Genomic DNA, 21732 nt, shown 5'->3' with positions numbered 1-21732 from the left:
CACTGTTTGTAGTAATTTATTCCTTAACTTTTTAAGAATTTGTGATAATTTTCAATGCTTGAGATAACTTCCTAATTATATCATTGGTATTGCATTAGTGACCTCAAGATGACTATAGAAGATGAAAAAATTAGTTTCCTATTATGTAGAAGTCTAGTTTTTGAAAATGGCTTTGCAAGTTGTGAAAAAAAATGAGAGAAGTAACAGAAGGGCCAATGAATGGGACAAAGGATTGAATAATGAAAACTAAAAAGTTTCTTAGAGTAACACTAATGCCAGGTTGTAGTAGGATTATCAGAACAGACTGCTTCATGCCTGGGATACATCCATAAAACTCCTTCTTGGACCTAAAGTTGATGTTTACAGAGGCAGCTGGGAAAGTACAAAAACATATTATTGGCAATGTAAAGGCTTTGCTGAATGCAATGGCAGTAATATATGTATAATGTATGTTTCAAAGACTAAGAAAAGGGCCTCTGGAGTTCAGGGTCTCTCACCATTTCCTCGCTGTGAGACCTCACATAGGTTACTTACCCTTCCCAAACCGCAGATCCTCATTAGTAAAAGGGGATAATTGTGGGGTTGCATTGAGGATTAAAATAGATGATTCGTGTAAAAATAGTTCTTCACAAAGTTCTCATACCAAATGAGAGTTCAGGAAATGTTAGACATTAGCATTTTTAAAGTGGCACGGAATTGATGTTATGGGGTGATGGGGTTCAAAGGACAGGGTCTTGGAGGCTACTGGGCTAGCGTGGTGGAGAGGTCTGGTGGAACATGGGAAACATGGCAGGCAGGCAGCCAGGGAAGATCCGCTGTGTCCCAATCCATCTTCCATAATTCTTTGAGAGTTGGGCCGGATATTTAAGAGCCTAAGTTTTAGAATTAATTAACAGCAGAATCATTCTCAAAGGCAGTTTTTCTAACTGTGCAACATTCAGAGAATTGCTTTCTTTTTAAAGAGGCTCAAAGGTCTCAGACATCTCTTAAAAATGAAAACAGATAATAATAGTACTTTTAAGAGTATTACTTGGCACACAGTAGCACTCAGTAAAAGCTAGCCTGTGTAAAGAGGATGATCCTGAGTCTTCATGCCAAATTATCCATCTCTGTTTCTCATATTCTTGGAGACATAAAACACATAACAAAATCATTTTTTTCATATTACAAAATGTCTGATTTCTCTTTTGGTTTTTTTTGTTATTGTTTTGCTTTTATGTTCATACATGCATTTATGAGTATGTATATATGAGAAATACTGAGGAAAAAACTCTTTGTAAATCAACTCTACCTCAGTAAAACTTTAAAAAGTGAAAAAAAAAAATCCACATTTTCTTACCACCCTATAACAGTGAGGGAAAGCATGCACTGTCTCATAACAGGCTCTAGCAATATCACGATGTTCATGAAATCCATTCATTCATCCAGCAAATATTTGTTAAGCAAAAGCTTCACTGATTATTAAAATATTTTCATAAGGTGTTAAAAATAAATAAAAATAATAAAAACTTAGGTGAGTTCAGATGATCATTTCCAGGGTTCAGAAAATAAAGGAAAGCACTAAGGGCCAAAAACCAGAGAGAGAGGTATCAAAAAAAGTGTGACAAACTATGAAACCACAACCCTTCCTTCTTTCAGGTACAGTGATCACATCTGAAAGAGATTCTAACACTGCAATCATGCTTACTTAAGCTTACTATTATACATTGTCATTCTCAAAAACTCATTCTCAAAGACCTTCTGTACCATACAAATGGAAGGGAAAAATAATGGATAATATAAAGATAAAAATTTGAGAGTTTTCAGAAGCTAGAAGGTAGATAAAGTTAAGGGAACAAATAAGATCACTTGGGGAAATTTCTAAACTAAGTGAAGAAGTTATAGAAATAGACTGAAGATTGGTAGCTATTATGAAAACATGTCAAGGACAGCATGAGATATTGATGGTTCTTTGTATCTTTCTTGTCCTAGCTTTAGTTTTACTGAGTGGAAGATATTTTTGGCGTGTTAAACAATGCTTTACTTGATTTTATTTTGTAAGAGAAAGGAGGTAGAGTGATAGCTTTAAAGGTTCTGATTTTTGAGAGGGCTAAAGGGCAGATCATGATGATCAACCATTCTTTGACAGAGAAGCCACGGGATAAACAATAGTATTGTTAGATTGGCTGTGACAATAAATGGTGAGAAAGTTTTGTTTTGTCTTTTTTAAAATCACATCTCATTGTCTTGTTTATTGCTTTGGTCAGATGCAAAGCTACTCTCCACATGCTTTGAATGGAGGAATGAAGTAGCTATGGTCAAAAGGAGAAAAGTTAGTTCTGTCCTGATTTTGGCAAGTGCTTTCTATGGGAGAGAAAAGTAGATGCAACAAAAACAGCAGCTGTGCTAACAGCAACAAGAGTAATTGATAATGCTTATCAGGCACTTAAACTGATCAACTTTTATGACTGAATATAAATATGAATGTCTAATATGAGGAAATTATCCAGGTAAAGGCAATAATTTAATCCATGACATTTGGGCCATTCAAATCTAAAATAAATTTTTTTTGTTAAAATTTTATTTATTTATTTATTTATTTTTGTCTTTTTGCCTTTTCTAGGGCCGCACTCGCAGCATATGGAGATTCCCAGGCGAGGAGTCGAATCGGAGCTGTAGCCGCCGGCCTACGCCAGAGCCACAGCAACGCAGGATCCGAGCCGCGTCTGCAACCTACACCACAGCTCATGGCAACGCCGGATCGTTAACCCACTGAGCAAGGGCAGAGATCAAACCCTCAACCTCATGGTTCCTAGTCGGATTCCTTAACCACTGCGCCACAACAGGAACTCCTAAAATAAAAATTTTAACTCTAAAATAAGAAACTGTATGATATGGGAAAAATACTTAGGGAAATTTATATGTGCTATGTTACAGTTCTATGCATGATATATGTACAAATAGTGTAGGTAGTATATATATTTATATAAACATAAAAATCTTTAAGTCATTGACATTGCTCATGTACAGCATTTAACACTATGTCATCAGTCTTAGAACAATTTTATAATTTTGGAATAATATAGATGATCTTAACTTTTGTAACTTTGAATATTATTGGCCAAATATATTTTTTATTGAAGTATAGTTAGTTTATAATGTTGGGTTAGTTTAATGTGTACAGCAAAACTGATTGTTATACACACACACACACACACACACACACACACACACATACATGCAATATATATTTTATATATGTGTGTATATATAACTTTTCAGATTCTTTCCATTATAAGTTATTACAAGTTTTTAAATATAGTTCCCTGTACTGTACAGTAGGTCCTTTTTGTTGATCTATACTATTTTGAGGCTTCTGATTTTTTATTGACATATAGTTGCTGTATTACATTATATGTTTTGGAAGTCCTAGCCATGGCAATCAGAGAAGAAAAAGAAATAAAAGGGATTCAAACTGGAAAAGAAATAGTAAAACTATCACTGTTTGCAGTTGACATGATACTATACATAGGAAATCCTAAAGACACTACCAGAAAACTGTTAGAGCTCAGTGACAGAATATGAAACTAATCCAGAGGAATCAATTGCATTCCTGTATACTAACAATGAAAGATTGGAAAGAGAAGTTAGGGAGAAACTGCCATTTACCGTTGCATCAAAAATAATAAAATACCTAGAAATAGACCTGTCTAAAAAGACCTGTATTCTGAAAACTGTAAGATTCTGTTTATCTGTCTTTTTTAATGGTTACTCCATTTTCAGTTTTTTAAGGAAACTCCACACTGTCCTCCATAGTGGCTCCCACCAACCATGTAAGAGAGTTCCTTTTTCTCCATACCCCCTCTAGCATTTGTTATTTGTAGACTTTTTGGTTATAGCCATTCTGACTGGTATCAGGTGATACCTTAAGGTAGTTTTGATTTGCATTTCTCTAATAATCAGTAATATCTAGAGCATCTTCTCATGTGCCTGTTAGCCATCTGTCTGTCTTCTTTGGAGAAATGTGTATTTAAGTCATCTGCCCATTTCGATAGTACTAATTTTTAATGTCTGTTGAGCAAATCAGATATATTTCCATTATAAAGGAGGAGTAGCAAACAGGTTTCTTCTAATACCAAGAATTACAATAAAAGTATGTGGATAATTTGTGACTCTTTGCATTTGCAGATTATTTGTATCTTAGTATGTCACTTTCCGGGGTTAGACCAAGAAGACCTTTATATAAGGTTAAGGGGATTATGACTTATATAGACAGAGTTCCATTTCTATTCAAAATGAGTAACACTTGTGCTGCTCAGTTGCACTGTGATTAGAGTAAGAATATTAGTCTCTTCTGTGTTTTCTTCATAATAAAACACTCCATGGTACTCTCCTGGATAATATTTCACTGTTTTTAAATGACTATAGTTCTGATTCATACTGTAGACATACATTTGATAAAAAAAATTAAATTCATCCATATTTTTAACATAAGTTGCCTCAAGTTCAGTACTATGATTCCATAACTTCCTTTGACAATTTTAGAGATTTATGTGATTTAGGGATTTAAAAGATCTTACTTCTTGGTTAGTTTCCCATGACTCAGACTAATTGCATATTTTCTTAACCATATAGAGTTAATATGATTAGTTAGATCAAACTATATGATTTTTTAATACATTTAAACATTACAGATGTCTATGCTGTAATCAGAAGCCACTAATTAACTATCTTATGACATATTTTGTAAGATGTTTAATACATATTTCCATATAAAGACCTTGGGGATTTTTTTCCATTAACAATTGGAAGAAAAATAAATTTGGAATGTATTCAAATAGTGTCGCTGAAGAGGCTTTTGGAAACAGCAGGAAAACACTCCTCCTAACCCCAATTAGTCTTGTTTTCTACACTCAGGGCAGTTCTGTTTTTCAACACATGCACTAAACATGATGATAATGAAAATTAATATGGTTAGAAAGTAATTCAATAGCAAATGTTTATTGTTCATAATTGTTGTTTCTTGTCATAATTTTTGGAAAACCTATCAGCTTTGAAAAAGAGCATATAAGCTGGAAAGAAGTCATGTGCACCTAAATTATACAGTAGCTATGTTCCTGCAAAGTAATGTGAAAGTCATTTTTTAGCAAGTTGAATTATATTTTTATTGCTCTTGGTGAGTTCAGTAATTCTCAAAATCAGTAAGCCTGATTATGCATCCAAATAATTTAATTCATATGTGAATCTTTATATAAAGACAATTTCTTGTGGATTTATTAATAATGTGAAAAGCTTACCCACAAGAAAAATGGCAGAATCCCATCTCTATAGGCTTTCCTCTTTCCATTTAAATTATAAGAATGTTTTTCTTTCTTTTTTTCCGAAACTATGACGCATGATCATTTTAGCTATATTTTTATTTGCCTAAGAATATCTTTGCCTAAAATGTACAGAGCTCATCATACCATAGGGGGCTGCACAGATGAACCAAACACAGATTTTTCCACCGGAGAATGAGCAGTACAGAAGGCAGATGGAGTGGGTTTGGTTAGACCCCTTTCACCAGGTCTTACATCTCACATTAGGCTCAGTGCTCCTTGGTGACAGTAAATGTCAGGGAAAATGGTCAAGGGAACAGCATAGTTATATAGTTCCTGAAGGTTTTTGACCAAAGATCTTAGATAATTACAACTGACTCAAGTTAACATCACAGCAGTGACAGCTGATAGACTCTGTAGAAAGGGTGGCCAGTTAGAAAGGAGCTGTCGGGAGTTCCTGTTATGGCGCAGGTGGAAACGAATCTGACTAGTATCCATGAGGATGGAGGTTCGATCCCTGGCATTCATTGCTCAGTGGGTTCAGGATCAGGCAGTGCCATGAGCTGTGGTGTAGATCTCAGACGTGGCTCAGATCCTTGGTTTCCTGTGGCTGTAGTATAGGCTGGCAGCAGTAGCTCTGATTTGACCCTTAGCCTGGGAACTTCCATACATTGTGGGTGTGGCCCTAAAAAGCAAAAATAAAATAAATAAATAAATAAATAAAAGAAAGGAGCTCTTGCCAACCATGGAACTGATACAGAATAAGACCTTAAATAAGAGCAGTGGTAGCAGAAGGAAAGTTGCAAAGTTTTATCTAATAAAGAGATGACAGGAAGTAGAAACTAGCTTGAGAAGAGATGGGTAGACAATAATGTTGAGTTTTCTAAGCCTGAGAGAGCAAGTGCTAAGAGCAAGAAAACAGAAGAGATTCAGGAAAGACGTAAACTCTGTGCATTATGGTGTGGGCGGTTGAAAGGGCAATCTGGAAAGGATCTGCCAGGCAGGCAGAAAGACAGTCAACATGGAATAATGTTACAAGAGACAAGGAAGGACAAAACTTTAATAAAAATAAGGATTAAGTATTTCAGAGCTTTCTAGGCAGATGAGTGCTGAGGAAGGATTTGCTAACTGGGCTGAAAAGCCTTTGCCAAAAACAGATCCAGGAAGGCAAAGTTAGGTGAGTTAAAGATTATGTGTGGAAGGCCAAGAAGTGATAAAAATATGGCTAATATACATTATTTTATTGCATTATAGTTGATTTACAATATTTTGTTAGTTTCAGGGATACAGCAAAGTAATTTAGTATTTTTGCAGATTATACTCCATGATTCCTCTGTGCTATATCACACCATATATCCTTGTTGCTTATCTATTATACATAGTTTTTGGTGTCTGCTAATGGAAATCAGTTTGCTAATGGAAAAATTATTTGTATCTGACTATACAAAGTTATGGACATAAACAGGATATTAAAGACAGACTTTCACATTCTAGGATATAAAGTTGTAAACAAAACAATGTACCAGCAAGATTTGACTAGAAATACTCTTGATTTAAAAAGAGGCAACATTTGAAGAACAGAAAGGATTTTAAAGACATGATTTTTTATTTAATATTAGGGCTGCACCTTCAGCATGTGGAAGTTTCTGGGCCAGGGTTTGAATCGAGCCACAGCTGCAACCCATGCCGGCACTGGTCAGGGGATCAAATTTGCACCTCCACAGAGCCCCAAGCTGTTGCAGTTGGATTCCTAACGCACTGTGCCATGGCAGAAACTCCCTTAAAGGCCTGATTTTGAGAGAAATATTTTTGTAGAAAGCTATCCTGTTGACGTCACTCTCTCCCATCCATCATACTTGATGTGGTTAGGGAAGGCCAAAACCCTATTATTTCGAAAGGAACATTATGGACCAACAGAGTCATACATTTCATATCTGAGAAGACCAAAGCAGCCTCAGTGTGTGTTTGGAGAGAGAAAGATAAAGAAGGGACCCCGACCATTAACTATAAGGTGGGAAGTGTTTACCATGGACTTGACATGGACCCCTCCAAAAGGAGATTTGGCCTAGATTAATTTCATGTTTTGCCCAAGTGATTTTTCTAGTCAAGTGATCAAGACTACCTCCATGTTCCCATAGGCTGGACTGAACTTTAGATAGAATTCTTCCAGACTCTAAGGCTCTGACCTCACTTTTCTTAGAGTATCTACTATTGAAAACTTTCCATTGTAATTCTTTATTTGCACTCTTTGAGATATAAATCTTCGTAAAAGCTTCTTGCCAGTTTCACAACCCAGGGATGTCTTTCCCCAGGACCTGGAACCATCTCTCTGAAAGCAATCATCAAGAAAGTTCATGGCCCTCTCTGGGTAGATAGGAACCTAACTTTACTGGGTACACTGCTCCAAGTTATAAATTTTCTCCTGGAATGAAGATATGAGAAGGCTTATGTTTTAGGTGGTAGGACCATTAGTAAACACAGGTAGTCCATGGTTCCCTCCACCTCAGCTCTTAAAAACTCTGCCACCATTTGTTTCAGAGGAGTTGAGCAAAGGCTGGCTGAGTTCTGCCCTTTCTCTCTTCTATTGCAATAGCCTTGAATAAAATCTCTCCATGCTTATTTAATTTTATCCAGGGCAATTTTTGCTTGGCCACAGGCAAGTGGTTTTTAGCAGTGAGAGTCTGTGTATAAAGTGAAAAATCAGAGCAGGACCAAGTTAGAAGCTAGCTTGAGGGGAAGCGCTAAGAAGAAAAACAGAACAGGAACCAGCTTCCTCCTGCCCCTGAAAAGAGGTAGTGGGTGTCAGTTGCCCTGCAGGACTTGGCAGTGGAGGGAAAGATTTAAGTGTTGATAAATTCTTTAAACTAGACATTAGTCTCTGAATCATTTATAACCTAGAAGGTAGGATGCATAGGAACCACCAAGTTTTCTTCCAGAGGTAGAGAACATTTCCCCCACTTGTGAGAGAGATATAAAATAAAGTTGCACTTCCAACATCCCATGTGTCACACTTGTTCAAAGTACCAAGTCTATTTATATACATGATAATAAAATTAAAATTTCCAAATTTTAGGTAACTCAACATTTTATGAGATTAATTCATTTAAAAGATTAATAATTCTAAAATGATAATTCTAAAATATTATTAATCACTTTACACATTATAGTAATACTACTTATAAAATATCAAAATATTTTTGAAAAGCACTGAATATTAATGAATATTAATAAAACTCCTCAGTGACAAATTTCTAATCTTTTTGTGTCACAGATCTTTTTTTAAGATTTTTTTATTGAAGTGTGATTACATCAAATAAAATTCATGGATTTTAAGTGTATAATTTGATGTCCAGCCATTTGTATCACAGAACAGTTTAAGAATCTAATGAAGAAATAGCAACAACAACAACAACAACAACAAAAAGACAAAAAGACAAAAGACAAAAAAAAAAAAAAAAAAAAAAAAAAAAAAGGGAGTTCCCGTCGTGGCGCAGTGGTTAACGAATCCGACTAGGAACCATGAGGTTGCGGGTTCGGTCCCTGCCCTTGCTCAGTGGGTTAACAATCCAGCGTTGCCATGAGATGTGGTGTAGGTTGCAGACGCGGCTCGGATCCTGCATTGCTGTGCCTCTGGCGTAGGCCGGTGGCTACAGCTCCGATTCAACCCCTAGCCTGGGAACCTCCATATGCCGCGGAGGCGGCCCAAGAAATAGCAACAACAACAACAACAACAACAAAAAGACAAAAGACAAAAAAAAAAAAAAAAAAGAATCTAATGAAAGCTATTATTTCACATATGCAGAACACAAATTTTTTCACACAATTTCAGGCTATTTATTCATGCATCCAAATTTTTTGCTTCAAGTTTTTGTTTTTGTTTTTTTCTGGACAGGTGATTAATTCTTTGAGACAATGACTTTCCTTTTTTTTTTTTTTTTTTTTTTTTTTTTGTCTTTTTAGGGCTACACGCACAGCATGTGGAAGTTCCCAGGTTCGGGGTCAAATCTTAGCTGCAGCTGCCAACCACAGCCACAGCAACACAGAATCCAAGCAATGTCTGCAACCTACACCACAGCTCTAGGCAATGCTGGATCCTCAACCCACTGAGTGAGGCCAGAGATCAAACCCGAGTTCTCATGAATAAAAGTTGGGTTAGTTACCACTGAGCCACGTTGGGAACTCTAAGTCAATGACTTTTCAAGTTGATTATATTTATATATCTGAATTTTTTTTTTTATTTTTTTAGGGCCACACCCATGGCATATAGAGTTTCCCAGGCTAGGGGTCTAATTGGAGCTACAACTGCTAGCCTACGCTACAGGCACAGCAATGCCAGATCTGAGCCTCATCTGCAACCTGCACCTCAGCTCTTGGCAACGCTGGATCCTTAACCTGCTGAGCAAGGCCATAGATCAAACCCCAGTCCTCGTGGATATTAGTCAGGTTCGTTACCACTGAGCCACAATGGGAATTCTGAGACAATGACTTTTCAAGTTGACCATACTTATGTATCTAAATTTCTTGAAGTTGGACCAAATCTTTATAAATATCAGTGTTATTGTTTTAGATGAATGATAACTTCTTATCTACTTGATTAGTAATACAATGCTATCAGAATATATTAATATGACGTTGATTTTTTGTTTTTTTTTTTTTTTTTTTTTAGATGCAGGTTTATTTGTTCCATCTTTCAGCGGGAACTCCTATTTAGAACTGCCTTTTTTTACAACCCAGGAGGAGTTGAAATTTGTCCTGGAGAAGGAACATAACAGAATTGTTACCATCTACTTGACTATAAAAACAAACAGTTTGAATGGAACTATTCTCTACAGTGAGTATTGAATGTTTGACCTCCTATATGTTGTTTCTTTCCCAAATGTTAAACTACTGATTTAAGGAATATTTAAATATTTTGAGAAAACTTTTCTAGCCTGGTGCATGAACCATTACCAAAAGGAAATCTTGCTTCTTTCTAGTTTTTAAAAGTTTCTTTAATTTATGAGTTATTTCATGAAACATGACTTAGAAAAAGGCCCTGAACCAGCAAGGAAGAATATAGCAAGCATATAAATTGGATGGCATATTGCTGTAGCAGTGAAACTTAATACCATGAATGTTACAGATAGCATATCTTTATAATATAAATAACTAAACATGAATTGCATTCAATATTTTGTAACTTGGGAAAGGCATTTCAAAGCTGTTATTCACTTGACAATTGGGAAAATTCCTAGCACTACTTAAGCATTATCTTAAAATTAGCTAGACCAGGGTGGCAGCGGGGAGGGAGTAGGATGGACAGGGAGTTGGGGGTTGGTGGATACAAACTGTAACATGTAGAATAGATGGACAATGTGCTCCTACTCTACAGCACAAGGAACTCCTATGATTGGGTCACTTTGCTGTGTACAACAGAAATTGAAGAAACATTGTAAATCAACCATGCTTTAATAAAAAAAAAAAGAAGACAATAAAATTAGCTGGTTTAAAAAAAAAAAAGGAGTTATTAACAGTATTTGTTTAAGGAAATACCTCCACGTTCAGGGTTCTCTACATTACAACCTTTTGCATTTATGAGTGAATACCACTAAAGCATTTCACTTGCAATAATCCAAATGTATCAGTTGTTTTTTCTCTTTTGAAATGAATGCACCATAGTTGTAATAGTTCCTGTATTGGAGATGCAATGTCCTCAGTACTTGGATAGATGATCCACTAAAGGCAACTCATCATTTCCCAAATCAGTTTCTCCTCTACTTTGAAATAGTTTGCAAAATTGACTCATCATCTCATCATTGTATACTTTGGAAATAAAATTTCCACCTTTCCATCATTTGAACATGAGTAAAGTGCCTAAAAGAAACATTTTTGGAAAAAATGGGTGTAGTTAAAATTTTTGAAAATTAAACTAAACCTGAGAATTTGTGTTTTATTTATTTATTTATTTATTTATTTATTTATTTATTTATTTATTTGGCTGCACCCATGGCATGAAGAAGTTCCCAAGCCAGGGATCAAATCCACGCCAGATCCTTAACTCCTAGGCCACCAGGGAAGTCCTCTGTTATATTTTAGAAAGAAACTAACTTGTTCAGACCTAGCCCAGAATTATTTGTCTTCCAGGAGCATAAGCACCCATGTTTAAATGATGGCTTTAGAATGTTTGATTTATTTATGTTAAAAAGAGAGAGAGAAGAAAATAATAAAAGAAAAACTTATTTCTATATGAGAAACGTAAGTGGTGGTAAACAACCATGAAATTTGGGGGTAATAGTGCACGGCAGGGGAAACAAAACAAAACAAACCATTGAACAAAAGACACAAACAATAATTTAAAGTCACAAAGAAAGCAAAGTGATTTTTTAGTTTTGCAATTTTTTAAGTTATATAGATTTAGAGGGTGTTTCCTTGTGGAAAGTGTTTTTACTAACTAAAAACAGCTTAATCAAAGAAGAAGCCGGTCTCTGGGAATTCTTCTCCTCTGCCCCCACCCCCCACTGGCCATCTCCACATCGCCAATCAACTTGCTCATTTTGAAGGCCATGGAAATACATGCCACTCTGGCCACCCTGTCCAGGCTGGTACGCCAAACCAGTAAAGCCCAAGCTGATGTTAGTGCCATGTGATTAGTTTTGCCTGTTGTAGCCAATGACCTCCCCCCAAAAGTCCAGAAATTATAAGAAAACAGTGCCATCAAAATGATTAACAACCTACATGTTTGTCTACGTAATTGCTGTTGTCACAGCACCAGCTTTATGGAAGCTGTTTCCTCAAGGGAGTTTCATAGCTTGTGAAGGGAGAAAATATCTTCTGTTTGTAGCACCCTCTTTTTATTCATTTGTAAATGATAATTTAATCCCACACTCCTGGGAAGACCTCAGCAGAATATTTCAGGGACTTACTGCCTTCATTTCTTTTGGAATTTGTCAGTCTCCTACGAGCCTCACAGATGAACATAAAGATTTTTGTGATTCAGTTAAACACACACAACTTAAAAGGTGTTCCTTAACTTGACTTAAGGGATAATTTTCTCTCCTTCGAAATCAGTTTATTAAGGGTAGGAGCAATTAAAAGTTGTGATGAAATGAAAACAGATGTGTCCCTTTAAGTGTAAGAGTTGATTTTTGTCTTTTTGGTGGTAGGGGGAGAGTAGAGGGGTTTGTTTTTTAGTTTTGCCATTTTTCCAATTTCTAAACATCTTAGCAAAAACTGAATTTCATTTCACAATCATTTGTGGCACATTTGTATTTAGTCATCAAGTATTAAAGGGGAAAGGATAGAGAAATTTCAGGTTGATAAGCTAGTGCTAGCTTTGAATTATATTTCTAGTTCAAAACTATAGATGTAACTTTTCTAGTTTGCCTCAACAACTAATTGATGTTGAAAAGGAACAAAAGGAAGATGAAACTTGAATATGGGGTTACAGTAAAATTCCTTAGAAAGGATAGTTTTAAAAAGAACCCTCTGTGGGAGAGAGACAGCTCTGAGAACAGCAGTCAAGATGAAAAGAAAGCTTTTTGAATCTGCCACTGAACCAATTCAGAATTCTGGAACCCAGTCAAAGGAGCTACTAACAGGTCACAGGAGAAGGGGTTAGACCACACAAAACTCTTTAGGTGCACTTTCAGGAAATGAGCTCTGTTCAGCGAGCAGCATCAGTCAGGGGATTTGGTCTTGGGATTTATTACTATGCAGGTGAATCCATCCTGTGCTATTACTTTTGAGAAGAAACAAGCAGGCCCTTTGGAAGGATGTGTTCTGAGGATTAGGAGCAGACATCTGACTGAGTTGTAGGAGGCAAATTACATGAGCAGCTCCAGTGGAAGAACAGGATTCAGAAGTAATCTTTGTACTACTTAGTGTTTGTATTTAAAAGAGTAAAAGGATTGGTCATAGGGATGTATTCCAGGTAGGAACTGATAGAACTGGGAAGATTATTGGGGCCTCCCTTTTTGTGCATTTAGGATGGGCTGAAAGAAGAGATTTCTGATGTTGCTGAAGAAAACAAATTAAATCTAAAGAATCATAACACCTGTTTTTATAAAATGACTCCCAGCAGAACACAGTTATCTTCATTCATTATCTTTTATACCAAAGCCAATGAAGTCCCATAGTATTTCCTAAAAGCATCTTTTCTTGGAGTTCCCACTGTGGAGCAGTGGGTTAAGAATGCGGCTGCAGGAGTTCCCATCATGGCTCAGTGGAAACCAATCCAACTAGGAACCATGGGGTTGCGGGTTTGTTCCTGGCCTTGTTCAGTGGGTTAAGGATCCGGCATTGATGAGCTGTGGTGTAGGTCACAGATGTGGCTCAGATCCTGAGTTGCTGTGGCTGTGGCGTGGGCCGGCAGCTGCAGCTCCAATTAGACCCCTAGCCTGGGAACCTCCATACGCCATGGGTGTGGCACTAGAAAAGACAAAAAAAAAAAAAAAAAAAAAAAAGAATGCAGCTGCAGCAGCTCAGGTCACTGCAGAGACTTGGGTTCCATCTGTGGCCAGACACTGTGGATTGAAGGATCCAGCATTGCTGCAGCTGTGGTATAAGTTGCAGCTGTATCTTGGATTCAGTCCCTGGCCCAGGAACTTCCGTATGTCATGGGTGTGGCCATTGAAAAGAGAAAGAAAAAAAAACAAAACAAAACAACATCTTTTCTTGTAGGAAATGCTCAGTATTTTAAATCAATTTTACAATGCGTACCATAAAATTCTTTGAGTATCTTTGGTCTTCCTTACCAACTCCCAATGAAGCCTGCTCTAGAAAGAGATGGCAGAGAGTGGGATTTAAAGCAGGAGTGGAGAAATTTGTGCACTGTCATTCATTAGGTACATAGAGATTGCTTTCTAGGGTATCATCTTTTTGTAACAGCAAGGTCAAATTCAACAGACTTTAACTGAGTGCTGTAGAGGGCACTACATTCTGCTAGACACTGAGGGGGTACGAAGATGAATAAGAGGTGGTCTCTGTCCTGCTTCTCACCACTCAGTAGAGAGATGCTGTGTCCCTAACTCCATGAGAAAGCTCAACATGACAGTTTTCTAGCAGGAGCATCCACTAAGGACTGGGGCTGAGTACTGCTCCATCACAGCATTAATCTGTGCTTATACCTCTTCTCTGACTGGGGAACACCTCATCATCTGGAGTTGGGTTTTACATCTATCTTTTCCACCTCCTCGTTACTTCACCCAGGGCCTTGAACAGAGTCAGCCCTTGATTAGGAAAGCTCTTAAAGTTCTGTTTGTCAGTTACTCAACTTTCATGGTCATAATGCAAAATTAGTGGTTTTTTAAAACTTGATGTTAGGAAATTATTCTGCTGAACATTGTTATACTTTCTTCCATCACATTTTAAGGGATTAGTCAAAAATGTAGCTTGAATAGAACAAAACTTTTTCCTGGGTCTGCTTAAACAATCAAGAGCAGAACAGGGGTTGGCAAATTTTTCCATAAGGACCAGAGAATAATTTTTTTTTGCAAACCAGAAAGTGTCTGTCACAACTGCTCAACTCTGCCACTGTAGCATGAAAGCAGTCATGAAAAAATAAATAAATGAATGTGGCCATGTTCCAAAAACCCTTAACTTGCAAAACCAGACAAAAGCAGAATTCGGTCCCTGGGCCATAGTAGGCTGACCCTTGACTTAGAATGATGTGATTCATTAAACTTCTCTTGAAATAGATCAGTTGTGTTAAGAAAAAGTAGATTCTATGTGGTACACATATACAATGAATCTTACTTGGCTGTAAAAAAAGGAATGAAATAATGCCATTTGTAGCAACATAAGTGGACCTAGATATTAACATACGAAGTGAAGTTAGGCAATGAAAGACAGTCATCGTATGATATCATTTATATGTGGAATCTGAAAAAAAGGATACAAATGAACTCATTTGCAAAGTAGAAAGAGACTCACAGGGCAAACCCTCAAAAAACAATCCTTATCACATGCCACCAAGGTGGCACCACGAAGAAAGTGGTCAACAGCTGCTGCCGCCAGCAGTCCAAGTATCAGGAGGTAACCAGAGTAGACTTGAGCCCAAGTCGATTGTGAGCTGACTGTACAGTGTAGTGTCAATCAATTAACCTTTCTGTATTTCTGCCTGACTATAAAAAATGCAGATGTCACTTTTGCTGTGAAATTCACAACGTTTGAAAATATGTGTATAAAAGTGTTTTAAAAAATACAAAGTACCATACAAATATGTATGATGTTATTTCTTTTACAGGAGATGATAGAAATCCATGTCACATTAGGGAAATTTCCAAATTGGGCTGTCTATGCACCTGATTTTATAAACATATTATCTGTATTCATCACTATCAATTCTATAAGGAATGATGTTGCATTTTATTTTAATTCAAAATGATGATGAATCTCTGATTATTTATATATACATGATCTCAAATCAAACTGTCATTCATGTTTGAGAGCATTCATAAGAATAGTTCAAATAGAGAAAAAAAACCCATTCTTAATGGAAATAGCACACCATATAACCATATAAACCATAAATACTCCATCTTCAGTATTTCAAAGAAGAGATGAAGTATTAATGCTTAGAAAATTTCAGATCTATAACCCAATGCAATACACAAGCAAACCAAAATTTTTTTCATTGAATAAGGTATTATTCTTCCTCTCTGAGTTATTTCACTACTTCCTTTCTTATGAGACTAATATATGTATGTATAATATATGCTACACTATATATAATTAAATATGTACTACATATACTATACATATATAAATTTGAGACTCAAAATTAGGATTATCTCTCTAAAATCCTCTGATATCCTAAAACTAATGTCCACTGTTTTACAAGTAATAATTATTGTTCATTGTTCTAAATAGCATTTTTAGAAGTAATCTTAAATCAGGTGTGTAATCAGTGATTTCATTAGGATCAATAAAATTTGCGAATTATAGATTTTAGGCAGTTTCCAAATATTTTCTGGATAAATATCCAGAAAAACTCAAAACATTAAAGATCTATTGAAAAAATTACTACACAGCCCCAAAGCATAAGGAATTCTTTCAAAAAAGAATAGGTTAACATTTCTGTGCTAATCATCAAACATCTTTTTAGTAAAATAGCGGAATGACTTTTCTTCAATGGCTTAATAATGAGCTTTTCTAGAGCTTTCAAGACCTGTTCAAAAGTAGCATGAATTGGAATAAAATGGGGAAAGAGGTAATGGGGAAATTTATATTTGCTTGATGTCTATTGGCTCAATGAGAAAAGTTGAACTAAATGTGGCATACAGATTACTCAACCCATATTATTTAATATAAAAATATGTCTATCTAAGCGTAGTCATTACTTATAATTTTCATTAGTAGTCTATTTGAAAGGATTTTTAATTTTCTTTTCTCATTTGCTAATTGCCACTAATTTCTCAATTCTGATAATCAAATAATTTTATAATCATGTTTGAAACTATAATGTCTGTAGTACTGTATATGAAACCCAAAGAATTTCTCCTGAGTGCATATTCATGGCTTTTCTCTAATTACAGAATCTAGGTTTTGTTATATAAAGTTAATTAATTCAAAAGAGAAAAAGGCAATCAATGTATTGACTATATAAATAGAATATATGTGTTACATGATTCAGTATCATGTAATGTACCCACAGGCCTTCTATTTCCATACCTACCATGACATGTTATCAGCAAAACATTTTAAATTCCTTTTTGTTTATTTATAGAATAAAGCAGCATGGTGAATCAAAACCTATTACCATATAGCAGACTATATGAAGAACTAAGTTTAATTGTTTATTTTTATTTTCACTCCCATTATCTTTATTAAAGCAGCCTTATCATACCCTGTAATACCGGGCAGCTGTGGTTCATAATGGATGTTGGTACACTTAGATAAGACTGTTCATCAACTGTCATTGATTTTAGTGACTGAGTGTCCCTTAAAAATAACTCATGCTTGTATGGACCACATACATCTTCTTCAATGTGTATAATCTTTAAAATTCAGTTTTTGAAGCTTTGAAAAATAATCTTTGTACATATGGCACAACGGCTTGACCTAAATGTTCAGCTCTGTTCTATTTTGCCCTGTATGTCATATTTCTAAGTCTTAGCTCAAAAATACAAGTCTGATATGGTAGCATAAAGCAATTTATAAAAATATTAAGCAATAGAAAGTTCTCAGTTAAAAGAGTGGGCTGGAGCAGGGTGACAGACTGTCCCATGGTCCATAACAAAACAACCACCCCACCTTCTCCCAAAAGGATGAGTGTGGAGAAAAGAACAACCTTAGGTCATTTTATGACACAAGCTTAAGTGTACCTGGGACGAGAAAACACAAGGTGCTAGTACTGATGCAGGAACCTCAGACACCTAAGATAAAAGTTGCATTCCTTATGCTTCTTTTAGAAATGCTAGTTTAAAACTGAATAGCTTCCTTGTGCTTCCACTCCCCACCCCCCACCCGGCTTAACTGCACCTTAAACAAAATCGCTCTTGAGTTACCTATTAGGCACCCTGAGCACAACTGCATGCGGCTCAAGATTATAAGCACATGATTTTTTTAGGGACTTTTCTAGATTGCCCTAATCTCTGCTCGGTATGCCTTTTTCCGCAAGTATATTTATTTTAGGAAAAATCTAGATACAATAACCCAGAAGACCACCAGGATCATGCTGAGATCTCATGACACCAACTTCAATGACTAAAGATTCCCCCAAAGAAAGAAGGATGCATATTTGCTCTCAACCTTGATTCTTATTGTTTCTCCTTTCTACTATAAAACTCCCCACAGTTCTTCCCAATGCACTGCACAGTCTTTAAGGCATCAGCCTGCTGTGGCCTCCTTTGCCTGGCAAAGCAATAATAGCTATTTTTTCTCCTTTATCTAAAACTCTTCATTCAAGTTTCTACTCAGCACTGGTAGACTGAGGCTGAGTTTGGGCAGCAGTACAAGGTTCCATGTTCTAAATGTGCTCCTATCACCCCTAACTCCCTCACCCCCAATAAAAAGAAGAGTTAAAAATAATACTAAAATTGTTTCATTATACTCTCAATTCAGAGAAAAGCAGCCCAAGAAATTGAATAGGGAGTCATGGAGAAAATAAGGAAAAACACTAAACAGTGAAAGCTCAAAAAACTGCTAATAGATCTCAGGTGAGGCAGAAAAGGTGAAGGTGCATTTTCATCTGCCTGGCATGGGGCTAATTTGGAGAGCTATTGAGCAAAAGTCCTCAGAAGTGTGATAAAATCTCAGATGAGCTGAGTGGTGGACTCTTAGTAAAGGACATTTAGAAGGATCTCAAAAGAATGATTTTCAACCATGTTTATTTACTCTGTCCTTTGCTACTCATATTTCATGATGAAATCTTTAATGCTGTTCTTTTGTCCAGTTTGTTTTCTTACTTCTGCAATATTGATTTAATCCGTTTTATATTATATTTTCACTTTGTGTTGTTCTCTTACTGGATTTATATTCTCAATAAGTTCTGTAGCTTGGAGCACTCATGGAAAATCTGTTTCTATTTCTTAACTAGCATATGTCTCGCTACAATCCTCATCATCCATGATGTAGGAATTGCTGTGCTGTCCAAGATTGTGATGGTGCTTAACGTCAGGGGACCTTTTCACATTTTGTTCTATGAAATCTTTTCTCCTTGGAGTTGGTTTTGGTTTTATTTGCTCTAATATAATGGGAGTCACTTCTTCTGTTTCACCTCATAATTTCAAACACTGAAATCAGCTTATTTTCCTTTGTTAAAGGAGACTTTTTTTTTTTCTTTTTACTGCCACATCTGCGGCATATGGAAGTTTCTGGGCAAGGGGTTGAATAAGAGCTGCAGCTGAGGCCTATACCAGAGCCACAGCAATGCAGGATCCGAGATGCATCTGCAACCACAGCTTGCAGCAACACCAGATTCTTAATCCACTGAGCGAGGCAAAGAATGGAACCTGCATCCTCACAGAGACAACATTGGGATTTTTACCCGCTGAGGCACAACAGGAACTCCCTGTTAAAAGATACTTTTCAAAAAGGCATATAAATGCACACATGTCAAAGATTTTATTTAACCTATTAATTAAAGAGGGAACGGGTAGGATACTACAACTAATTCAAAGGAGAATTCAAGAAGCAAACAAATACATTAAAATGAAGAGATTCTGAAGCAAACTTGCAAGGAGATGGAAAGCAGTTCCACCTGTAGGTAATAAACAGCTGCATTTTACCAGACATGATTATTTTACATTGCCTTAGACAAGAATTATTGAATTATTATTTGTTTTCTCCAACTTACAGAGTTGCAAAATAGCTCAAAGACAAAGAAAGGTAACAAGAAACTGAATGAGCTAGATTTTTTCTTTCCTGTTTTAAATTCTTTCACAATCTTTTCTGACACTTTTCTCTGAACCATTCCTTGAGATTTAAGTGTTACTTTCATTCCATTCTCACAGAGCCTTAGACCTGGGGAAAGATAACCTAGGTTTCCTGACACTCTTGCTGAGATGTTAAAGAAACATTTATCTGAGATTCAGCAATACCTTTAGTTTCACTCTGGTGGTTCTTTTTTTTTTTTTTTTTTTTTCCAATAAAGAGATATTTCAGGTTTATCCAGATCCTTGAATATCTTCAAGACTCTTTCAAGTCTCCATAACATCGAAATTATTTTTTTACTAAAACTAAGACATTTGCCTTTTTCATTGTGTTGAAATTGGCAGCTGCGATACAAAAGTCACAATGAATAAAACTTCCAGCACTTAGGGTCATTGTAGTGGCCCCAAATTGTATTTAGTCATTTCATTCTATTCCACTGTCCAAATAGACACAAAAATATCCTTAATGGTGCAGCAAAGTGAATTCACATTTTTCAAAATTTTTATTGAAATACAGTTGATTTACAATATTGTGTTAGTTTCAAGTGCACAGTAAAGTGATTCATATGTATATATTATTTTTTACATTTTCTTCCATTGTATATTATTACAAGATATTGAGTATAGTTCCCTGTCTATAGAGTAGGTCTTTGTTAATTATCTATTTTATATACGGTAGTGTGTATATTTTAACTCCAAAACTCCTAATTTATCCCCTCCCCCGCATTTTCCCTTTGAGAACCATAAGTTTGTTTTCTGTATCGGTGAGTCTATTTCTGTTTTATAAATAACTGTTTGTGTCACTTTTAAAATTTTCTATCCTTGCATATACAACTCTTTAATGTCCTATGTGTAAAAGGGGAGGTATATATAAAGCAAGCCTATGACATACTAAATTATAATAGCTGATTTGAAGAAAACACATGTGCAACTTTTAAAATTACTGGTTGAAGAGCTTACTGTGAGTTGAAAATTGACTAAAAGATAACCTATGGCTATTCAGAATTGCATATTGTACAGATATTTTTTCTCAAAAACTAACAAAGTAAGGAGTTTCTGCTGTGGTGCAGCAGGTTAAAGAACCGGTGTTGTCTCAGTAACAGGGTGGGTTTGATCCCCAGCCTGGCCCAGTGTGTTAAGGACCTGCCACTGTTGCAGCTGTGGTGTAGGTTGTGGTTCCCACTCAGTTTTGATCCCTAAGCTGGGAACTTCCATATATCACAGGTACAGCCAAAAAAAAAAAAAAAAAAAAAAAAAAAAAAAAAAAAAAAAAAAAAAATTAACAAAGTAAGGCTGATTTTTCAAGGAAATGACCTAACAGTATTTTTTTCACAATGATAAAACTCAAGCTTCCTAAGAAAAACTAGAATGACTCAGACCTAGCATTGCTCTGGCTATGGTATAGGCCAGCAGCTGTAGCTATGATTCTACCCCTAGCCTGGGAACTTCCATATGCCACGAGTGCAGCCCTAAAAAGCAAAAAAAAAAAAAAAAAAAAAAAAAAAAAAATTCCATGTACACTATGATTTTTCTCTAATAAAAACCTTTCTCTCTTTACATATTTGTCCATTTATGAGCCTTCATATCTATGGAAATGTTCACCAAATATTAATGCTGGCTATTTCTGAGGGTTGTAATTTCAGCTTGGTTTAAATGCATGTTCATGGATATTTTTTATATTGCTTGAGTTAAAAAAACAACAAAACTGTTATATATATATTTTTTTGTAAAAATAAATAAAAGTAAAAAGTAGGGAATATGGATACTAAAAATATTAAAACTAGGAGTTCCCGTTGTGGCACAGTAGAAACTAATCCTACTAGGAACCATGAGGTTGTGGGTTCGATCCCTGGCCTTGCTCAGTGGGTTAAGGATCCAGCATTGCTGTGAGCTGTGGTGTAGGTTGCAGATGTGGCTCGGATCTGCTGTTGCTGTGGCTGTGGCTACAACTCTGACTGGACCCCTAACCTGGGAACCTCCATATGTCACAGATGTGGCCCTCAAAAAGACAAAAAACAATATATATATATATTAAAAATATATATTCCACAAATACATGATTTTCAGTAAATACATCATGAGAA

The 21732-nt window shown here is 36.0% G+C and overlaps 1 protein-coding gene across 1 annotated transcript in view; it reads left to right on the top strand.

Moving 5' to 3' along the window:
• EYS (EGF-like photoreceptor maintenance factor) overlaps window positions 1-21732 on the top strand; it is a 1392725-nt gene that overhangs the window by 1106299 nt on the left and 264694 nt on the right. Inside the window, exon 30 of the mRNA XM_084958241.1 lies at window positions 9964-10128. Coding sequence (XP_084814367.1) covers window positions 9964-10128 — 165 coding nt within the window. The remainder of the gene's footprint in view (window positions 1-9963; window positions 10129-21732) is intronic.

Source organism: Sus scrofa, chromosome 1, assembly GCF_054392235.1.
Source record: "Sus scrofa isolate SSC_HxYL_T2T_F1_AM1 chromosome 1, Sscrofa_HxYL_maternal_Yorkshire_Landrace_v2.0, whole genome shotgun sequence".
Lineage (NCBI taxonomy): Eukaryota > Metazoa > Chordata > Mammalia > Artiodactyla > Suidae > Sus > Sus scrofa.
The sequence above is the reverse complement of the archived record's forward strand: the minus strand, read 5'-3'. Positions and strand labels throughout refer to the sequence as shown.